At 42.1% G+C, this 22877-nt stretch overlaps 1 protein-coding gene across 1 annotated transcript; it reads left to right on the top strand.

Moving 5' to 3' along the window:
• Nucleotides 1-5472: 5472 nt before the first annotated feature.
• On the top strand, nt 5473-22376 carry EI24 (EI24 autophagy associated transmembrane protein). The gene is made up of 12 exons (XM_070952286.1): nt 5473-5577; nt 6042-6098; nt 9758-9903; nt 11537-11682; nt 14657-14717; nt 15761-15827; nt 16210-16334; nt 16901-17020; nt 17999-18110; nt 18502-18613; nt 20385-20459; nt 22163-22376. The coding sequence occupies exons 3-12, from the start codon at nt 9862-9864 to the stop codon at nt 22311-22313; spliced, it is 1011 nt and encodes a 336-aa protein (XP_070808387.1). The 5' UTR covers nt 5473-5577; nt 6042-6098; nt 9758-9861; the 3' UTR covers nt 22314-22376.
• Nucleotides 22377-22877: the final 501 nt, after the last annotated feature.

The following is a 22877-nucleotide window of genomic DNA, read 5'->3' as shown; positions in this document are numbered from 1 at the left end:
CAAACTATGTGATCCTGTCCATCATTAAACCATTTTTCCAAGCAGTCTCCATGTTTCCAGTGTCTTTTTTCCCACTTGGAGCTGAACCCAGAAGGATAATTCTTCTAACAGTTGTGAGGGAACCATTTTGGGATGGATGAGCATTATTCAAATATTGGGGGGAGATTCTGACTCAGTATAAAACTAAATGCGAGTAGAAGCTTTCATGCAGTTTTGTGTATAAGCTTTCCTATGAATAATATATTCTTCCTAAAACCTGTTGTGTCCGGCGCGCTGCCTGATGATAGGAGCGCACATCCTGATTGGTTGTAGCAAGCGCGGGAGTTTTCGCGCTTGCGGATTGGTTAGTTAATTTGACAGCCGGGTATAAAAGGCTGTCATTTTCCTCAGCTGTTTTGTTCTGTCAGTTCTAGTGTTCCTGCGTTAAATAAATGAAGTTAGATGTTCTGAGTTGCCTTGTTATTGCTACCCCCAGTATTTAATACTGGCGACGAGGGTTGAGGATCGCTCCACGGCCTGCACGGTACCGTCTCCATGAGTTTTGCCACCTTAGCGCTCGAACAGTGTTATTGCTGTGATGGCCCCGCCAATCTTCGCCCCTTTCGATGCGGCTACTGAGACCTGGGACGCGTATGAAGCACGTTTTGAATGTTTTTTAGAGGCCAACGATTATACTGACCTATCCAGTAATTGGAAACGGGCCCATTTCTTGAACTCCTGTGGCCCTGAGGTATTTGCTACGACTAGGGCATTATTAGCTCCTTTGCCTGTACACACAGTTTCCTGGGAGACATTGAAGGAGAAACTTAGAAACCATTATTTTCCTACACCGTCTAGCATCACACGCCGTTTTAACTTGCGGCAAGTGCTTCAGGAGGAGGGGGAGTCAATTAACCGCTATGTGGCTCGCCTAAGGACCGCTGCTCTCGATTGTGAATATCGGGACTTGGATGACGCTTTGGTAGAGCATGCGGGGTCAGAGACATTAGGCTGCAGAGGCAGCTTTTGGCTAAGAGAAACTTAGATCTACCTACAGGCATAGAGGAAGCCCAGGAGGCAGAAATGTCAGAAAAATCCACTGCCGATATTCGGAAATTTCATTCCCGTTGCCCCACCTGCTGCGACTGTACACCTGCAGGAGTTGCCTCTGATGAAACCTCTGAGGAGGAGGCAGATGTCAGTCTTCTGAAGGCCACCAAAGCCCAGGGTTCTGGCCAGGGGCCAAAGAAAAAGCCTCCTGCCTCTTGTCTTGGCTGCGGGGAGAATCACCCAAGGGCTTCCTGTCATTTTCGATCTGCCATTTGTCACTATTGTGGCAAGCAGGGCCACATTGCCAGGGTTTGCCGTTTTTCACCCAAGCCTACCTTTGCCTCCAAGCCCAGGCGTCCAGCGAATGAGGAGTGTTTTGCCATTTTTCGTGGCCGCCGGGTGGAAGATGTCACCGCCCGCCCTGCTGTATCTGGGGAGTCTAAACTATGGATGACTGTCAAAATCGAAGGAGCTGACTGCTGCATGGAAGTCGACACGGGGTCGTCCAAGTCTACTGTGTCCTGGAAAGTGTTGAAGTGCCTAATCCCCACAATTCAAAAGAGCCAGCTTCGTTCCTGTCCTGTCAAACTGCGGGACTATCAGGGAAATTACATCCCTATCCTGGGGCATGGCCGATTCCTAGTAGAGAGAGGGGTTCGCGGGGCGTCTGCCTCTGATTGTAGTCGATGGGTCCCTTCCTAGCCTTCTCGTCTTGGATTGGTACCGTTCCCTGGGGTTGGAAATTTCGGGAATTCACTCCACGTGTGTGGATGAATTCTCTGCCTTATCCTCTGAATTTGCTGATGTGTTTGAGGACTCTTTAGTATATAGGCTCCCCAATTTCCCTGAACCTCGACCCTGGGGTGGCCCTGATACGTCTCAAGCCTCGCCCGGTGCCACTGGCCCTGCGTCCTAAGGTTGATGCCGAGCTGGACAAGCTCATCGCCCAAGGGGTTTTAGAACCCACCGACCATTCTAGATGGGAGACCCCTATTGTGATACCGATTAAGCAGGACGGATCTATAAGGAATTGTGCTGATTTTAAATGCACGTTAAATAAGGCGTTGCAAGCTAATCCATACCCGGTACCTGTTGTACTTACTTCACTCCCTTGGGCCGGGCTCCATTTTTACTAAATTAGATTTAGCTCAAGCATACCAGCAGCTCCCAGTGAATGATGCTTCTGCAGAAGCTCAGACCATCATGACCCACCGGGGAGCATTCAAATGCCGGCACCTGCAATTTGGCATAAACGTCGCTCCTTTTCCAAAATCTAATGGAGCGTCTGCTTCATGGGCTGCCTGGCTTCATACCGTACTTCGACGATGTGCTCATCTCCGCCTCTTGCCGGAGTGAGCTCATCGTTAGGGTTAGGGCTGTCTTTCTCCATTTTCGGCAATCTGGCCTCAAATTGAAAAAGCACAAGTGTGTGATTGGCGTATATCTGGGATATCTGGTCGATGCCAAGGGAATCCATCCAACCCCCTCAAAAGTGGCTGCCATCAAACAGGCCCCAGCTCCCACCTGTCGCTCGGAGCTTCAATCATTTTTGGGGCTGTTGAATTTTTATAATGTGCTTTTGCCCCACAAAGCCGTAGTGGCTGAGCCGCTCCACCGTTTACTGGGTAAAGACACACCTTGGTCATGGAACCATGTTCATGCTCGCTCCTTCCAGGCTGTCAAAGATTTACTTACCTCATCGGCTGTACTGGTACAATATAGCTCTTCCTTGCCCCTTACCTTGACGGCCGATGCGTCACCTTTTGGCATAGGTGCTGTGCTCAGCCATAGGTTCTTGAATGGTTTGGAGGCTCCTATTGCATTTTATTCGAGGATGTTGTCCTCCGCTGAGCGAAAATATAGCCAGCTCGATAGAGAAGCTTTGGCCGCCGTTGCCTCCATCAAGCTTTTTCATGAGTATATGTACGGCCGGCATTTTGAGTTGGTGACCAACCATAAGCCGCTCCTTGGGCTTCTGGCTTCTGGTCAAACCCCCCAAGTCCTATCGCCCAGGATGTCCCGTTGAGCTGTTTTCTTGGCTGCCTATGATTACACTCTGATCTACCATCCTGACAAATTGATATCGCATGCAGATGCGCTCAGTCGTTGTCCCTTGCCTTTATCTGTTGTTGATCCTGCACCAGCCCTGTCAGTCCTCTTGGTGGACGAGCTTAACAGCCCCTTGACTGCCGCTGACTTTGTGGCTCATTCCCTCCACGACCCCATACTCTCCCAGGTTTTGGATTGGGTAGGCAGGGGTTGGCCGTTGGGGCAGGTGGCAGCATCTTTCATGCCATATAAGGTCTGTCAGTACGAATTGTCGGTTCAACTAGGTTGTCTATTGTGGGGTAATAGGGTGGTGGTTCCCCTCAAACTGCAGCCGGCAATAATGCAGTCATTGCACGAAAGTCATCCAGGCATCGTTCGGATGAAAGGTCTCAGCCGGAGTTACGTTTGGTGGCCTAATATAGATCAGGACATTGGAGAGTGGGTTGCTGGTTGTCAGAAATGCCAGTTTTCCAGACCAGCTGCCCCTGTCTCTGTTCCCCGCGACTGGGAGGCCCCCAGGGGGCCATGGTCGCGAATCCATCTGGATTTTGCTGGCCCTTTCAGAGGGCGCATGTTCCTAATTGTGGTTGATGCCTTCTCCAAGTGGGTAGAGTTAGAGCAGATGGCATCTACCACATCCGAAGCAGTCATTCGGGTGTTACGCCGCCTATTTGCCACCCATGGACTTCCGGATGTACTGGTGTCGGACAATGTGCCGCAATTCACAGCGGCCGTGTTCCAACTATTTTTGGTCAACTTGGGAATCCGCCATGTCTAGATCACCCCGTATCATCCGGCCAGTAATGGCCTGGCTGAACGGGCCGTGCGCTCCACAAAGGACGCACTGGCTCGCTTAACACCCACAGACTGGCAGGACAGGGTATCAACATATCTTTTCTCCCAACACACGACACCGTGTCCGACCACTAACAGAAGCCCGGCAGAGATGTTAATGGGTTGCCGCCTGCGAACCATTTTAGACCGGCTGCACCCCATCTATGCACCGGTGGACCCTTGTGGTGGGCACCCGGTCACCAGGGCGTTTGAGGAGGGGGCATTAGTTTTCGCCCGTAATTATGGGGGTGAACAGCGGTGGCTACCTGGTCGAGTGACTATGGTAACTGGCCCCTGCTCTTACAGAATATTACTCGATGACGGCCGGACATGGCAGCGACATGTGGACCAACTGCGTGGACGCCACCCAGCCGTTCCACAGGGGAATATATCAGCCGCGTCAGGGACACCCCAGGATGTGCCACTGACCCTGCCGAGTCCCAGCGCCATTTCTCCTAGCACCGTGCCAGTGGATGGGACCGTATCATTGCACGCACCTGTTCCTGTGCCTTGTTCTGAGGGGTCGTTAGAGTCACCTGCCGTTCCGCCGGCCAACATGGACCATGCACCACCAGAGGTCGCTCCACTCCCTAGATGGTCAGGGTGATTGTGCAAGTGCCCCGAGTATTTAAAAGATTAAGTATGTTTCATCCGGGGAGGAAGGAGTGTTGTGTCCGGCGCGCTGCCTGATGACGGGAGCGCGCATCCTAATTGGTTGCAGCAAGCGCGGTTAGTTAATTTGACAGCCGGGTATAAAAGGCTGTCATTTTCCTCAGCTGTTTTGTTCTGTCATTTCTAGTGTTTCTGCGTTAAATACCATGAAGTTAAATGTTCCGAGGTGCCTCGTTATTGCTATCCTCAGTATTTAATACTAACAGTTACTGTTTTTTTGTACCTCAGCAAAGAACAACAGATGCAGAGCAATGTCCAGATAGCCCTCGACTTACAACAGTTCACTTTGTGACTATTCAAAGTTACAAGGGCACTGAAAAAAAGAGATTTAGGACCATTTTTCAGACTTATGACCAATGCACCTTCCTCATGGTCACTGTGACTTATATTTGGATGCTTGACCACTGACTCACGTTTATGACCGTTGCAGTGTTCTCGGGTCACGTGATCGCCTTTTGCAAACCTTCTGTCAAGCAAAGTCAACGGGGAAGCCAGATTCGCTTAATAACCCTGTTATTATTTTAAGAAACGCCATGATTCACTTCCCATACGTGGCCAAGGAAAGTCGTAAAATGGCGCAAACTCACTTAACCAATTTCTGACTTGGCAACATAAATTCTGGGCTCAGTTGTGGGGGTAAGTGGAGGACTACTTGTACACGGGAACTGGGATAGATTTGAAAAAAAAAATAAAAATACACGAAAGTCCCTCACGCGCGTCTGAGGTGGGAAGGAGAATACGCGCGCCGGCCGGGGGGTGGGGGAGCTTCTGAACTGCGCACGACTTTCCTGGCGGGAGGGCGCATGCGCATCGCCGCGGTCGAAGCCCGGGATGCTCCCTGGCGCGGGCGCTGACTCCTGACGGGGCTTGAGGAGGGTTGGGAAAGAATGGTGTGAGGTGAGCCGCGCGTGCGCAGTGGCGTCCCGCCCGGTGCTGCCTGAGGAGTGAAACACTGACGGGCCGCCGCGGACCCCGGGAGGCCTGGGCTGGCAAGTATCGACGGCCGTCTGGGCTGGCTGGCTGGAGGAGGGAGGCGACCTCCCGGTTTTCTTTTCTGGAGTCCGTCTCGGGCTTCCCCGGATTGCAGATTTCCCCGCTTCGCTTTCCCCCTTTTTTTGGGCCACTTCGCGTCGTCCCCGGCGGGCCTGACTACAAAGCCCATCGCCCACTGCTTGCCCGCCTTTCCTGGGTCGTTCCCCGTCCGGCTGGGCAGGAGGGATGCTGTGGTCCCTTTCTGCCATTGCCGGGGAAACCGGGCCGCATCTATCTCGATCCCTGGCCACTAAGGTGTAGTGCATGGGGATGATGGGAATTGTAGTCCTTTGGAGACACCTGGACGCGGACCCCCGCCCCCCCCAAACAGTTTTCATCGATACTTATGTGCAAGGCTGTGTTTTGAGGGAATAATAATAATATCTTTTTTCTAATATCATTTTATTTTGTACAATTCAAGGCAGTGTTATTTAACGCTCCTGCTTCCTGTTTTCCCACAACAACAACAACAACCCTGTGAGGTAGGTTGGGCTAAAAGAAAGCAGCTGGCCTCACAGGTTTTCATGTCTGATTAATAATAATAATATCACCCACAATCTTTCTATTTCCTTGGTGCTCTCTCAGCTTGGTTGTTTACTTGCGGACATTTCATTACTCAGCTAGGTAACAACATTATTGTTTGAGACTCTCTCTCTGCTACAGGTAGTCCTCGACTTACAGCAGTTTGTTTAGCGATGGCTCGAAGAACTGTGGCAAGAAAGGTTGTAGAATGGGGCAAAACTCCCTTAACAAACGCCTCACTTAGCAACAGGAATGTTGGGCTCAATTGTGGTCGTAAGTCAAGGACTAACTGTATTGAAGTCTCCATTTCTTCTCCCCATGTCATTTTCCCCCCTTCTTCATATTACACCCAAATCCTTAAATTTGGAACCTGCTTTGCAATCCAGCACTGCTGCACCCTAATACTTTTTGGAGTTGAAATTTTTCCCTTCTCTTTTTTCTGTTTCCTCCATTACTTTGAAGCTTTCCCTACCCTGTGGGGAAATGTTTGTTTATAATGTTTTAAGGCACTCCATTTGCAGAAGTTTCCTTCTCGTTCAGCAAACAAATAGACACTGTTAGCAAGTAGTTCAGATGTCAGAGAGATGGTCTGTTGCAGCACATCAAAGAACAATCTTCTGAGTTAATCTCCTTGTCAAAAGGAGTCTAGTGCAGTGATTAGAAGCCTACTAGAAACTATCAGTCATGAAGTTACTTTTTCAGGCTTTGCTGCACCTACTTGCACGCAGGTTGTCCAGTAAATTTAGTTAATATGATTTTTCTCAGAACCAGATATTTCTGTTCTGGGAATTGGGGCAATAACACAGACATTTATGACGGCTTCAGTAAAGTTAAAATAAACATGTTCTAAAAAGTGGCATAGTACCTCTAAACTGAAACATGATTTCAGTTGCATTTCAAACATTATTTTAAACACAGTACTCGGGAGCAATTCTGTCTTGGCAAGAGGATGAATGAGTACTGTACAGCATGCAGTAGTAGTTCTGTTCCCAAATGACATGATTTAGTGAGAGGTTCTTACATATTGTAATCTTAAGGTTGTATCTCAAAGTACTAAAGTTGAACAGTTCTTTGAGACTGAAAGTTTTCCTTATAAATAATCTCAGACCTTTGAAAATTTGTACTTCGTCCTTTTCTTCTAAGTCTTATTACTGCAACTGCAGATAAAATAGTTCTGGTTTGAAATATGAACCATTTGAGAGTTAATTTGGAAGAGGTTTAGATTGAAATTCAGTACATGTATTGATTTATATTTTCTGTAATGTATATATGGTTCTTGTGGAGATCTGAATTGATTTATGACAAAATAAGCTTCTTCATATTAAATTTTATGCCAGGCAGCCTTGGTATTTATAGGAGAGGTCACAGCCTGATGTTCTAGAGCCCTATATTACTTTCCCTTGGCATCCATATCCTCTGTTATGGAGAGAATATTATGAGTAATTATACTACCTTTAATTGAATTTACTAATTAAATCAAATTATTTTTTGTCTTGACATCAACCTCTTCATTAAACCTTCCGTCTTGCTTCAGGTTATGATTATTTTAGTCTCTAGAAGCAGTTTTGTTACCACCTCTTCAAATTGTTCCTTGATGCTATTCTAGAAATTAACCCCGAATCACGATCATTATCTTTAATCCAGACAAAACGAACGATTAGAGCAACCTGTTGGTTTTCCCTTTTCTTCTGTAAATCCTCAAGTTAAACATCTAAGCATCATTTTTTCATTAAGCTGAATGATTTGAACAAACCATCATTTGAAAACAAACCTCAAATCATGATCTATGACTGTTTTTAGCCAGTCATAAATTATAATTTCATAGTTCAGTAACTAGAATGAGACTAAACATTAATGATGGTTTGGTGTAATATCTCAGGGAAACTGGTTTTGCAACTCTTCTATGTACTATTCTGTAATGTTAATTCTCTGTAAAGTCCTTCTACATACTAGCTAACTCATATTAGTCTGTAAAGTGATTAGTACATTGATAGTCCTATATTTAAAAAATTCGCATATACCATATAAAGATCTTAAATTGTATTTTAACTTCACAGACAAAAATGAGAAATTATCCAGTTAATTGTTCGTTAATAAAAGATCCCTATTCTTATTTCATTGGCAGCAGCCTGATTTCTTTAGAGAATTCTTCTCATAGTATATCACCATTTGCTTTGCCATCACTTGCGCTCTAAATTAATTTTTTCTTTGGTTTACTTTGGTCAGTAGTATTTTGGTGACTGAAGCATTGTTCTAGTTGTAAGAACTTTGAAAAATATAAGAAAAGACATGTTTGAAAGATAAAATTCTAGTTGTGAATACTTTGTACTTTGTGATTTTTTAATTAAAAATGTTTGAATGCTAAGTAAAATATACGTGCATATTTATTGGCAATAGCACTTAGACTTACGGAAAATAAGACCCTGTTTTATATTTTTTTGAACTCTGAAATAAGGGCTTGGCCTTATTTTCAGGGAGGTCTTATTATTTTGGGGCTCATGGAGGAAACCAGAGGAAATGGCAGGGACTGGCTGCACATGTGTTTAAATATTTTTGGGGAGGGCTTATTTTCAGGGGGCGCTTATTTTAATGTATGTGCTCAAAAGCCCAGTTGGACTTATTATCAGGGGATGTCTTATTTTAGGGGAAACGCTATATACTGCTTCATAGTTCTTTACAGCCCTCTCTAAGTGGTTTACAGAGTCAGCATATTGCCCCCAACAATCTGGGTCCTCATTTTAACGACTTCGGAAGGATGAAAGGCTAAGTCAACCTTGAATCTGGTGAGATTTGATCTGCCAAACTGCTGGCAGCAGGTGATCAGCAGAAGTAGCCTGCAGTACTGCACTCTAACCATTGCGCCACTGTGGCTCATTAATTTATAGAAACATAAATGAATAACATAAAATATGTCAAAAAAATGACAGAAAGTAAAGTAGAGAACCAGAATAGTTTGAGCTGGCATCTCATTGGTACTGAGAAAGGGGTTGGCATGTTTGTGGGTGGTATTTGTCTCACTTGTGTTTAATGGAAACCATCCCTGCTGAGCTGTTGTGACATCTTAAATTTTTTTTGCCATGATTTTATATATCATTCACACCCCAAACATGAGACTTGAATATTTGGAGCATTGTATTATTTGTTGTTGCTTCTTCTTGGAATATCTTAAGCACTGATGTTTATTGTGGTCTGGAAGAAGCATGTTTAAAATGATTTAATATGGTCTTGGAAAGTAAACATTTTCATGATCCATATGAATTTAAGAATGATTAAGGACAAATATACTCCATTTATAATTTTTTTTTTTTTTTGCTTTAATTTATATGCCGCCCTTCTCCGGAGACTCATGGCGGCTTACAATGCGTTAAGCAATAGCCTTCATACTTTTGTATATTTATACAAAGTCAGCTTATTGCCCGCACAATCTGGGTCCTCATTTTACCTACCTTTGAAAGGATGGAAGGCTGAGTCAACCTTGAGCCTGGTGAGATTTGAACTTGCAGTAATTGCAAGCAGCAGATGTTAATAACAGTGCTTTAGTCCACTGTACTATCAGGCTCTTATCATAACATTAATTTTGTTGCTTCACTTACAGCTATCTTTTTTGTTCTTTTGTCAGATTACCAATTTCTCATGTTTTCACAATGAGACAGGCCTGGGGTCATTTCTTCCCTACACCTTGTAGTTGATAGTTTTAGATGTCGAGACAATGCTGGTGTAGATATGGCAGACAGTGTCAAGATCTTCCTTAATGATCTTATCAGGGTAAGTACTTCCTTTTATTCTTGTTATACAGGACAATGCATTTAAGATAAGATTGGATTTTAGAGTGTTTCAGCCATTAACATTTATGTTAGCTCCCATAAATCTGTCTTTGGTGGTATGAAGAAAGGAAGTTTTAGGAACCTGTAGGACTTCTTTCACAAACTATGTGTAACTAACAAGTAAAATCCATTTCAGCACCAATTCTAACTCTGATAGTTTCTCAGCATTTGGGTTAAGCTCAAATGTAATATCCTTGTGTCTAACTATGATTCATAGTAAATGGAGAGTTTCTGAACTGTGATGCCATTATATTACTGATCAGATAATGAATATCAGAATAACAGAACAGAATAACAGAATTGGAAGGAATCCTATACCATTTCTGACAAGTGGTTGACAAGTCTTGCTTTAAAGGATTAGATTTAGCTAGAAAACCACTGGGTGGTTGCTTAGATATCTTATTTAGAAAAAAATCAGGAGAAACAAGATGTCGATGAAGATTCTCAGTCACCCAGGTAGAACTGTTTGATGAATCATGACAATTGGTCAGCAGAAACAAGAACACCTAGAGCAAGTATCCAACTTATCTCAGACATTTGAAGTATCTAACGGGATTGCATTTTGACATTCAGTAGAATATCTTTAGAAGAAAATATGCAGGCAACAGATGTTTAAATTTGAATTTGCAGCAGAGGTGCACAATCTGTTTTGAGTCAGGGAACGCATTTTGTTTTTGAGTCAAATGCCAGGGTAAACATATACTTCATTTAGTTTCTGGTTTTCACTGAATTAAATTAATGAAATACAATTACTATTACAAGCTTTTATTAGTGAAATAGTTACAAACAGGCTTTCTGAAGCTTCAGATTTTGCTGCTCTGACATACAGATAGTCCTCACTTACCAACCACAATTGGGACTGGTGGCTCTGTCATTATGTAGTATGGTCATTAAGTGAAACATTAAATGGCTGTGCCAATTTACAACATCAGTTCTGGCTGCTGCCAATAAGTATATCACTGTAGGTTGTTAATTTTAATGTAACGTGACCACGATTGGTAACTTCCTGATGGCGTTCCCATTAAACTGTTGGAAGCCAGCTGAAAAAGTCGTAAATGGTGTTCATGTGCCTGAAGGGGATTGTAACAACCGCAACTTCAAGGAACAGCTACAAATCTTTTTCAGTGCTGTCATAACATCAGTCACTGAATGAGTGGTTGGTAAGCATGCACTATCTGTAGTCCCAATACTGAAGCATCTAACTTTTTATCATTTGCATTTAATACTTTTGAAATACATTTTCAAAATCTGGATTTTTCATACATGTTGGGGATTTGGAACTATTTGCGGAATTTGAGTTTTGCTTGTCAGAAGCCAGCGGGCAAAGTTGCAAATGGTAAATCCATCATTCTGGGACTCTGCAGCTACTGTAAATAGCTGCTGGTTACCAAATTTTGATCATATGACTGGAGTTGCTACAACAATCATAAGTGGAAGGACTGGTCATAAGTCACTTTTTTTAGTGCTGTTGGAATTTTGAATGGTCACTAAATGAACGGCTGTTGGTTGAGAAGTACCTGCATACAGACTTGAATTGTATACTGTATGTTGAATTTAGATGTTTATGTCTCTAGGGAATTAAAGATTCCATATGGGGGATCTGCACAATCTCCAAGCTGGATGCTCGGATCCAACAGAAAAGGGAAGAGCAGCGGAAAAGAAGAGCAACTAGTGTGCTTGCCCAACGAAGAGCACAAAGCGAAGAGAGGAAGCAAGAGAAGTAAGTTCCAAGCTTGGGAATTGTGTCGTGACCTCAGTAATCATCTATCAGTGTTTTATCAACAATAGCAATAGCACTTATATACCGCTTCACAGTGCTTTTTACAGCCCTCTTTAAGTGGTTTTACGGAGTCAGCATATTGCCCCCAACAATCTGAGTCCTCATTTTACTGACCTCGGAAGGACAGAAGGCTGAGTCAAATTTGAGGCTGGTGAGAATTGAACTGTTGGCAGTCAGCAGAATTAGTCTGCAATACTGCATTCTAACTACTGCACCACCACCAAGATGGCACTGAATCCCTAGAAATCACTTCTGCTAGCATAGTCATAAACTGGATCCTGCAAATTTTAGTAGGGATTTTTATTTTATATTGGCAAAATTAAATGAGGATTTTGAAATATTCTATTATGTGGATCTCTCAGCCAGTGTCATTTGAGGGACTGACTATGTTCTATATAGCTGTTTAATTTCATCATGGAAGCCACTGGATTCTTTGTAGGAACAGACTTGGAATGAAGATTTTAAGATACTAATTTTAGTCTCCAGCCCAGTAGCTTCTGTAGTTGTAATTCACGTTTTTTAAAAAAGTTGACTTTATGAAAAAGAAATAAAAAAGGCTGCAAAGGCTGCCGGGAAGAAGAGAAGCCAAGGAGGCTAAGAATCTTTCTTTCCAAGAGGCTGACTCCTTGTAACTGGGAAGGGGAAAAGGAGAATTGAGGAGAATGAAGAGGAATGCCAAAAGCTCGTCAACTATGTCTACTACGCCATCCTCTAAAAAGCGACCACAGCTCCTGACGAGTCATATAATACCTGTAAGTGTTTCGTCTGTGTTGAAGAATTTGAGGAGGATAAGAGTACTATGAAGTGCTCCCTGTGGGACTCGCATGCTCATCACAAGTGTCTGGGGTTAACCAAAGGTGTTGCCCAGTTTTTACACTCGACTTCCCTAACCCAGTTTGTGTTTCCGTTGTTTTACCCTTCTTGTAAGCTTAAATTCGACAAATTCATTGTTTTGTTTGAACGGGTTGACCGTATGGAAGAATGTTTGGCGGCCTTAGAAGAAAAGGAAAGGATACAGAGCATTGAACCATCAATTTCCTGCAATTCCAATCTGAATCGCCGGCCTAAATTGCAGGACGTTGTTAAGCCCATGCATGACATCTGGCTCCACATGAAAGACGCGATTGAAAGAGAAAAGAAATGACCCAAAGTGATCTTATTCGGATTGGATGACTGATGAATTTGATGACATCACCAGGGTGTGCGGCATTATCAGCAGTTTCCAGGCGTCAAGCATTAGACCCAACAAAAACGTACACGTTTCCCATGAAGTGACGGCTCAGTGGTGCCACGGTTTTTGCAAAGTAGTTTGCAAGAATGAAACCTGTAAACGGGAGTTCATATCCATGATAAATTTGTTTGCCAAAAGCAGCGTAAACCATAAGAAATTACATTCGCAGCCTGATTTGTCCATCCTACAACATATCCGTGCTCAAGAGCTCCATGCAGAGCTTAAAGAACGTTTGGACAAAGTGAAACAGATCTATATGTCGACTACCGTGCTGACTGTATTAAACGTAAGAACATTGGCCAAGCCCTAACATTCATGTTTCTGTTCACCAATGTTAGGTATGCACACCCTCCATCTACTTAAGGTCCATTCCTACTGGTTTAATGTGTAAACTATTTAATGCAAGAAGCCTCGCAAACAAAATGTCTGAATTCCTTTTGCTCCTGAACACGTCTCTTTTTGACCTCATTTTTGTTTGTGAGACTTAGTTGAATGTGTCTTTTCTAGACACTTTTTTTACTGCAAGTGATTATCACGTTTTTCGGCCTGACCGTGAAAATCACAGAGGTGGTGGTGTTGCACGAACAACTGCTTTAAACTCAATGTAAATCATTCTAAACTTGACTGTAAAAAATTTGATTTCTTTAATAGAGTTGTCAAAGTCTGGAATGCCCTACCTCAGTGATGGCTAACATTTTTGTTGTCGTGTTCCGAAAGCGCAACAGCACCCATAATTCAATTCGCGTGCAACCCCCATGTGCCCTCCACATGCACGCCCCCCACCACGCACGCCCCCTGCTCCCCCCTTTGCCCATTTTTGGCTTCCAGGTTGGTTCAGGAGGCCTTTCTGCCCCCCCCCCCACTCCGATTTGGGCCTGGAAAGCCACCTGCACCAACCTGGAAGCCAAAATGGGGTGCTGGCCCCCTGCTTATGTGCCTCCCTGCACATGCGTGCACATGTTCCCAGCATGCACCCTGCGCATGCGCGGCAGAGACCTGAAGACCAGCTGGCTGGTGCACGCGCATGCATGGTGGAACTCGGCTGGGGCGACAGCTGGCATGCCCGCAGAGAGGGCTCTACGTGCTACAGGTTTGCCATCACGGCCCTACCTGATTCAGTTGTCTCAGCTACAAATTTTTGCAATTTCAGTCACAAATTGACTTCTGTGGACCTTACTTCATACTTAAGTGGTCAGTAGAAGGGGCGTGCATAAGTGTACTAACGTGCTTATTGTCCCTGTCATTGTATTTTTATTCTCTTGTTCTTGTTTTTGTTTGACAAATTCCAATAAATAAAATTAGATGAATAAATAAATAATTCTTAGGTGCTAAACCACATACAGTTCTACATATATATCTGTATGATATTGAATAGTTGAAATGATGAATGTCTAGATAGGGTTACCTAACAACAGAGAAAAACAAGGAAAACTGGAAACTTTTAAAATAGGGTGGTTGTTATTTTTACCAAATGTGGCTCCCGACAGTTTGAAATTTAATGAGAATAATGGAAATGTACCAGTATACTTTTGCATTTTTATGGTTGCAAATAGATTGAAACTACCAAGCTGAAATAATCTGCTTCCGTATCAAGCATTCCCATCAGTTTCTGTGTTTAAACAGATGTGCTTTTTGAAAATACATGTAGTTTTGATTTTTGCACTTTCTTTTATTTTTCTTTAGTGAACCCAGGATAGTAAGCCGAATACTTCAGTGTTGTGCATGGAATGGAGGTGTATTTTGGGTAAGAATATTTGCGCTTCTTTTTTAACAACAGCAACATAATTGAATCAATTGCTTTGTTCTTTTTGCAAATATACTTACTTGCTTGAACTTTTTAATTGGATAATGCTGCAACCTTAAAAGCAAACTGAATAGTGATTGAAATCATTACTATTTCCCAGATAAGAGATAGTTAACATTTCGTTAGCCTTGGTAGATGCAGTGTTATCCCAATCATATTTTAATATAAATAAACATAAAAATAGCCACACAATCCCAGGAAATACATGTTTGAGTTAAGAAATGTTAGCAGCCCCTCATCCATTTTTGCCATCTCAATAGCAATAGCACTTAGACTTATATACCCCTTTTCAGTGCTTTACAGCCCTCTCTAAGCAGAGAGTTTACAGAGTCAGCATATTGCCTCCAACAATTTGGGTCCTCATTTTACCTACCTCAGAAGGATGGAAGGCTGAATCAACCCTGAGCCTGGTAAGATTTGATCTGCCAAATTGCAGTCAGCTGGCAGTCAGCAGAAGTATTCTGCAGTACTGCATTTAAACCACTGTGCCACTGCCGCTCTCAAATACATCTTTTACTGGGATTGTGGAGCTATAGCACTGGGCAAGTCCTAAAAAAGGTACAGTTTGTTTAAGGGGGTGCTTACTGATATGGAATGTAGTCTTACACCTTTTCTAAAGCACCTTTTTCTTTTGGATTTAAAGAACTTTATATTCTTAATTTCAGTTAGGGAAACTTTGTAGCTCTGTGTTTATAGCATTTTAGTGTTTTTTTTTTGCTGTGTTTTTCCCGGTTACAATTTCCCCATAAAACTAAGGATGAATGTGCTGGAGTTGTCATATTAGTAAAGATAAATTATTCATATATTTCCTTGTGTATGTACTTGGGGAAAACCATGAAATATGTGCTAAGGTATCAGGATTGAAGCTCAGTTGTAGAAAACAGAATTGCATCTTCTGGAACTTGGAAAACATTCTTTCCCCATTGTAGCATGCACAATTAAAAGTAGTGGTTAAAACTGAATTGCTGTGTGTTTTTTTTTAGCTTAGCCTCCTTTTGTTCTACCGGGTGTTCATCCCTCTGCTTCAGTCAGCAACAGCACATGTAATTGGTAAGTATATTACTGTTTAAGACATTTACCAAGTAAATACTTCCTTGTACCTAATCTAGGCAGTTATGTTACGATAGACAAGTGTACAATTGCTTGTATTGAATCTATCCTACTCTTCTCTTCCCTTGCCCTCATATTTTCAAACTTGGAACATAGTACTTACTATATTTGTAAACATGAAATAACGCTCTTGAATGAAAGGAAGCTATAATTATGGTCCTGTCTACATTTACCGATCTGTCGCCTACTTGTGATCAGTAGATGAGATTTATAGAGGGAAGATATATTTTCTTTTTCTGGTATGGCAGTTCATGTCAAGCCCCTAAATTGTAATGAATCCTTTTTCTTACCACCATTGAACATGCTCTCTCTGTTTTGAAAGGGGACCCGTCATTACATGGCGATGTCTGGTCTTGGCTGGAATTTATTCTCACCTCCATCTTCAGTGCCCTTTGGGTCCTCCCCCTCTTTGTGCTCAGCAAAGTGGTCAATGCCATTTGGTTTCAGGTAAATAGTTTTTTTTGAAGAAATTGAATACTGGCCTAGCTCTTCTTGGCTATCTACATAAGCCATTCCTTGATATACAGATAGTCCTTGTCTTACAACCATTTGTAGTGAACATTCGAAGCTACAATATCACTGAAAAAAGTGACTTACAATCGTTCCTCTCATTTAGGACTGTCAGAGCATTCCCACAGTCATGTGATCAAAATTTGGGTGCTTGGCAACCGGCCTATATTTATGATGGCTGCCATGTCCTGGGGTTAGGTGCCTGCCATTTGCAACCTTCCCAGCCGGCTTCCAACAAGTAAAGTCAAAAGGGGAAAGCCAGATTCGCTTAATGACTGCATAGTTCACTAAGTGCAGTGATTCGCTTAACAACCATGGCCGAAAAGCTCTTAAAATTGGGCGTGACTCATTTAACAACCAATGTGCTTACCAATGGAAATTCTGGTCTTAAATTGTGGTCATAAATCAAGGACTACCTGTATTGTACTGTGTTTATGAGGGATATTCAAGACAACAATCTTCTTCCATTTTGTTCAGAAGTAAGTCTGATTATTCTGTTTCAGGACATTGCTGATCTGGCATTTGAGGTGTCAGGAAGGAAGCCGCAGCCTTTCCCCAGTGTCAGTAAAATCATTGCCGACATGTTGTTTAACCTCTTACTGCAAGCTCTCTTTCTCATCCAGGTAAGAGTGGGCATAAAAACACTCAATCTAGATTATCCAGACTCTTTAAGAGTAATAGACATTGATATTTGAAGGACATCCAAATGCAGAACCATACATTTGGCAGACCTTACAAGAAATAAACGACAAGGTAGAGAAAAGCAGAGAGGACTGGGAAAGAAAAAGGAATGAATTAAGCCATATTTTTATAAATAGGTTGCTAGCCACTTTGATTTATGTGGTAGTTCTCTCCCAGTATAATCCCAAAACCTTTGGGATTATAGATTAACGCTACTACTTCTTCAAAGCTATTTATAATGGAGAGTCCTCCTGCCATGCAAGAGAGAACTACAGGCCAGGTTTGTTGCTCAAATGTGCATAGCTGGACTTCTAGCCAAGAATGATGGTCATGGACTGTGTTGCCCTTGGACCTGAGATCCAATGCTCTAATATTGGGAGCGGAGCAGAGGGTATCAAGGGAGAAGAGAATCGAATATACAGTCAAACCTTGATTTATGACCATCCTTGGACCAGAATTTCAGTTGTAAATCGAGGCCCCATATGACCAGACTCAATAATATAATTGTTTTTTACAGAGGTTGTTAAGCAAATGTGGTCATTAAGCAAACCGCATGGTTGTAGGTGGAAAGCCACTTTATCCAATGGATCGTTCTTGCCAGAAAACTGCAAAAAATGTCACGAAGAGCAGTCATATGATGCTGCCACTGGTCATACATGTGAGCCAGTTGCCAAAGGCCAGAAATACAACCGGGAGTCCTGTGGCAGTCATAACTTGGGGGATGGGTCATGTGTAATTTGAGTCCATTGTAATTGCAAATGGTCGTTAAGCGATCGGTTGTAAATCAAGGACTACCTGTACTGTCCCTTCATTCGTTTAGTTTCTTGGGCTTTTCATAATGACTAAAGAATTGGACTTTTTAACGAAGTACAGAATTGTGTTTTCTATGGACTTTAAAATTGATTTCTTGCTTTTCCCAGGGGATGATTGTGAGCCTGTTTCCTATTGATATCATTGGGCAGTTAATTAGTCTGCTTCATATGTCGCTGCTTTACTCACTGTATTGCTTTGAGTACCGTTGGTTTAATAAAGGTGAGTCCAGCTGGCTTTCCCCTGTGTAACTAATTAAAAAAAAAATCCTCTCATTTTCTTCTTAAGCCTGGGGGTTATTTTGTGCACATGTATACAAATCCCATCAAACCCTCTTCCAGTAGAATCTTTGGAGATTCTCCAGTGGCAGAAGCAGAACTGAAAAATTAAGATTAAAATTATTCTCTGCCTGCTGGTGGTGTGGCAGCTGGAGGTCTCCGTTATCAACAGTGATCAGTAAATATGGATACATGGGTTGGAGGTGTAGTCACATAATACTTCCTAGAATGTGAAGTAGGAAATATTGGAATCGTAATTCTTGAAATATGAAATCCAGTATTATATCACAGCATTAATTCTTTGAACCATGTGTTTTGGGTTTTTTTCTTGCCAGGAATTGAAATGCATCAACGATTATCCAACATTGAAAGGAACTGGCCTTATTACTTTGGATTTGGGTTGCCACTGGCCTTTCTCACTGCAATGCAGTCTTCTTACATTATCAGGTGACCTACTGAGAAACTGGAGACATGCCATCCTTTTTCTTTTCAGTGAGAGGGATAGTAGGAAAAGTAGGTAGGGAATTACTGGAAAGAGACCCGGTGTAAATGATAATGGGGAAGGAGAACAAGAACATCCCTCAGAGCAGTGATAGAAGCAAAGCCTTTGAAAATTTGGTCTTGGGGTATTGTTGTGAGCCCTTGAAGATTTAATTGAGATGTATGGCTTTTTCCTTCTGGACATCCATGATGTGTTTTTCTATTTTATTGTGTCCTCCTTTTAAAAGTGTAAGCCAGTGGTGGGACTCAAATTTTTTACTACCAGTTCTGTGGGCATGGCTTGGTGGGTGTGGCTTGGTGGGCGTGGCAGGGGAAGGATATTGTAAAATCTCCATTTCCTCCCCACTCCAGGGGAGGGTTACTGCAAACTCCACATTTCCTCCCAATCAGCTGGGACTTGGGAGGCAGAGAATAGATGGGGGCGGGGCCAGTCAGAGGTGATATTTACCGGTTCTCCGAACTACTCAAAATTTCCACTGCCGGTTCTCCAGAACTGGTCTGAACCTGCTGAATACCATCTCTGGTATAAGCCACCAGAGTCATCCATAGTCGGGCAACCTCTAAATCATGAGTGAACGAATGAATATTTCATGATAAAAGTGCAGGAAAACCAAGACACTTTTTTATAAGTACAGTACTATTTCCTGTTTCCAGTTATGCCAGAATATTAATCTGGGCAGAACTTGGATGCTGGCCTTTCCTGCTACTGATTGAGTCATTCCATGTGTCAGCTATAGGGGACAAGAGGGAGCCTACTATATAAAAACTTAGATGGTATATAATAAATTATCATATAGGACAGGGGTGTCAAACTTGTGGCCCACAGGCCGGATGTGTCATGCACTGGCCATGCCAACCCCCAGTTTAGGGAAGGGGGAAAAAAGTCATGATATGTCACGTGATGATGACCTGACGACACAAGTTTCATACCTCTGATATAGGAGAAGCTATGTTATATTAAGTGGCAAACTGCATGACAAAAGATGTGGATACAGCATTTGGATGCTGGATATTTGGATTGTTCTTTGTTACTTTGTATTTATTTATTCAGTTTATACGTTGCCCATTATTAAATTTATGTCACCCATCTCATCAGTAAGGCGACTTTGGGCAGTAAAAGATAAATATAAAAACAATTAAAATTAAGAAGAGGTACATAAAAACTAAGACCAAGGTTGCTTTCAAAACCTCATAATGTATGAGCAATTTTTTCAGTGATTGAAGAAGCATGTAAGTTAATAAATACAGTCTGAAGTCTCCTAAATTTAAGGCACAACATTTGGAAAAAACTGGTTCATTTACTAAACTGTCCTCTTCATTTTCCAATACACATGTATGCGTGTGCAATGCATATATATGGGTGGTTGGATTCTCAGATCTTGTTAACACATGGTTTATTCTACCTAGATTTATCAAAGCAATGACACTTGTTTCAAGTATAGCTCTGAGCTGATTACCATAATTTAAAAACCATAGTGCAATTCATTAATTTCTTGGTAGCATAAATGCTTATGATGACATGTTCCACTTGATTGAGTTTAAGGATGTAAAAAAAAAAAACCTGCACTAAAATAGAAAGGAAAGGTTTATGTTCACCTCTGTACTCTGCATTAAGACTTTTCATCCACATCATATTCTGTATTCTCCCTTTTTAAAAAAACTCTGCAGAGAGACTTGTATCACATCTATTTTCTCTCCCCACCTCCTTTCCCCACAGCGGCTGTTTGTTCTCCATTCTTTTTCCTCTATTTATTATCAGCGCCAATGAATCCAAGACACCAGGAAGAGCATAGTAAGTACCCATTTCCTTTTTCAGCAGATGTTTTTATGAGTAAGGAGAGAATTACGGTCTACCTAAAATTGCTGATTTCTTTTTTCTTAATGGTCTCACTAGATATTTTTTCTTGGTGTTGAAAATGAGGTCATCGAGATTAGTGGTTTGTGGACCTCTAGCGGGGGTGGGGGGGGGTTGCGATGCTATCACAAGGGGTTCATGAAGATGAAGAAATGTTATGATTTAAATCTTGAGTTAAGTCTTGGGGGTCCTTGGCCATAATCAATGGGTACAAAAGGTATTTAAAGATGATAGTGGTGAAGAAAAGGTTGAGAATTATAGAAATTATAGAAATACTCAAGTATTTATCTCAGTGATCTAGATAGCTTTGGAAACAGCTGACTTCGTTATTTCAAGATGTTCAAACTTGAATGTTGTCTTCCACATCCAAAGTTTGCTGTATTAGGTCCATAAAATTAGGGTTTTTCTATTTATGATTATTTTACTTATAATTATTAGTTATATATTTTATTATTTATGATTGATGGGGAGTTGTATTATGCTTGCTTTTACAGTCTTGATTGGGAAGAATGCCAGTGTCTTTTTTTTGACATGAACAGTGCTTGGCAAACACATATTAACTGATAAGGGCCATATTTAATATTCATGTCAAAAATGGCAGAACAGTGATAGCCCAGCAGTTGTGAAAAAAGGAGATATTGAGGGCTGCAAACCTGCAAGATTTTACATGAACCCCAAGGTTGCCCATTTCCTTGCTAGAGTAACTGAGTGCCTTTCAGCTAGAGTGAGAAATAAAAGAATATTTTGCTATCAGGAAAAGTTGCAGATAATCCTAAACTTATGACAGTTTGTTTAATAATAGTTCAGTTTAACGATGGACTCAGAAAAGGGCCATAAGGCAGATGTGTTGCTTAATGACTACTTCACTCAACAACTGAGATTCCATTTTGGTTGTCAAGAATTACCTGTATAGGTAAATGCTTCTGCCCCAGTGAAGTAGATTATACATTTTTTGCCCTGACAACTATGGATAATTAGTGTAAGCAGAAAAGATTCTACTACTTATAAACCTGTATTGCTTATAAACTTCTAAAAGTCTAGATCTTTTAGACCTAGGCTGAGGTCTAAAAGTTTTATTATTTATTTATTAAATTTGTTTGCCGCCCATCTTGCCACAAATCTGCATAACTGACAAAAGATTTCAGCAGTAGAGAAAAATGGTAAGAACTGTTCTCTGACATCAATAATTGGTGTTAGGCAGATCTGGTATGTTGAAAGGATCTAATGCAGAATGTAGGGAGTTTTCGACTTAGGACCATAATTGAGCCCCAAATTTCCATTGCTACGAAAGATAATTGTTGTGTAAATTTTGCCCTATTTTATGACGGCAGTTGTTAAATTAGTGACACGGTTGTAAAGCAATATTGATTTTGCTTGTCAGAAGGTCACAAAAGGTAATCACATGACATCGGGACACTGCAACTGTCAGAAATAGATGCCAGTTGCCAAGTGTCTGGATTTTGATCACATGACCGCAGTAGTCATGTGAAAAACTTCCAAAAGTTTTTTTTTTCTGTGCCATTATAGCTTCGAATGGTCACTAAACGACTGGTCGTAAGTCGAGGAATACCCATATGTCCACGAATTAAAGTGATCTTAATAGAGTTTAAGAAACTAATAGAGGTTGTCTTCTATTCCAGCCACTTCCAGCTACGACTCTTTTCCTTGGTCGTCTTCCTTAGCAACAAGCTATTTCATAAGACGGTTTATTTTCAGTCCAGCCAGAGCAGCTCTTCGTCCGCTGATCGACTGCCCTCGCCACGCTCCTCACCTGCTCGACTGGCACACTGAACCCCAGAGCAGGAAGGCGGATGAGAACCGTTGTTTCTGTGATTCTGAAGTGGGCAGGAAACAGTCTGCCGGGGGTGGGGGTGGGGGTGAGGGGCTTGTGCATTTTCCCTTGTGATCTCTCTTTTAAGCCCCAGTTGGACATTTGCATCTCACTGAGTGGTAGATTGAAATACTTTGGGTGGGCGGGTGGGCGAGTGGGTGGGAGGAGCCTGGATTTTTAACTTTTGTGAGTTTATTTTGGAAGCCAGGTTCTATGCTTGTTTTTATAGTGTGTAATGAGCCTGTTTCTGTGCACTTTTTTGTATATTTCCTTACATTTCCCAGGATGAATGATTTTTGTAACGCATATTGTCGTAGCTTTCTGATGCTGATGGGGTCTTTACCACAAGTGTTGGATTTTTCTCAATGGTCTCAGTTCTTTATATGGTTACCTCAGGTCAGGATTTTGTAATCCCCGTTGTATGCTGAAATGAAAAGTGGATCATGTAACATTTGGGCAAAGTTAAGATTTATGGGGGTGGGGTGGGAAGATGCTTCTTGCTGGCATCCGGTGGCCTCTCTTAA

The sequence above is a fragment of the Pituophis catenifer genome, unplaced genomic scaffold, assembly GCF_029215685.1.
Source record: "Pituophis catenifer annectens isolate HBS135680 unplaced genomic scaffold, rPitCat1.0.hap2 SCAF_12, whole genome shotgun sequence".
Taxonomy (NCBI): Eukaryota; Metazoa; Chordata; class Lepidosauria; order Squamata; family Colubridae; genus Pituophis; species Pituophis catenifer.
This window is presented reverse-complemented; position numbering and strand designations above follow the sequence as displayed.

Bases quoted from the DNA above. Each gene is read 5' to 3' on its own strand.
- EI24 (XM_070952286.1), top strand. From the start codon at position 9,862: ATGGCAGACAGTGTCAAGATCTTCCTTAATGATCTTATCAGG. The intron at 14,718-15,760 runs GTAAGAATATTT...GTTTTTTTTTAG, and splicing joins GGAATGGAGGTGTATTTTGG to CTTAGCCTCCTTTTGTTCTA. The intron at 17,021-17,998 runs GTAAGAGTGGGC...TGCTTTTCCCAG, and splicing joins AAGCTCTCTTTCTCATCCAG to GGGATGATTGTGAGCCTGTT.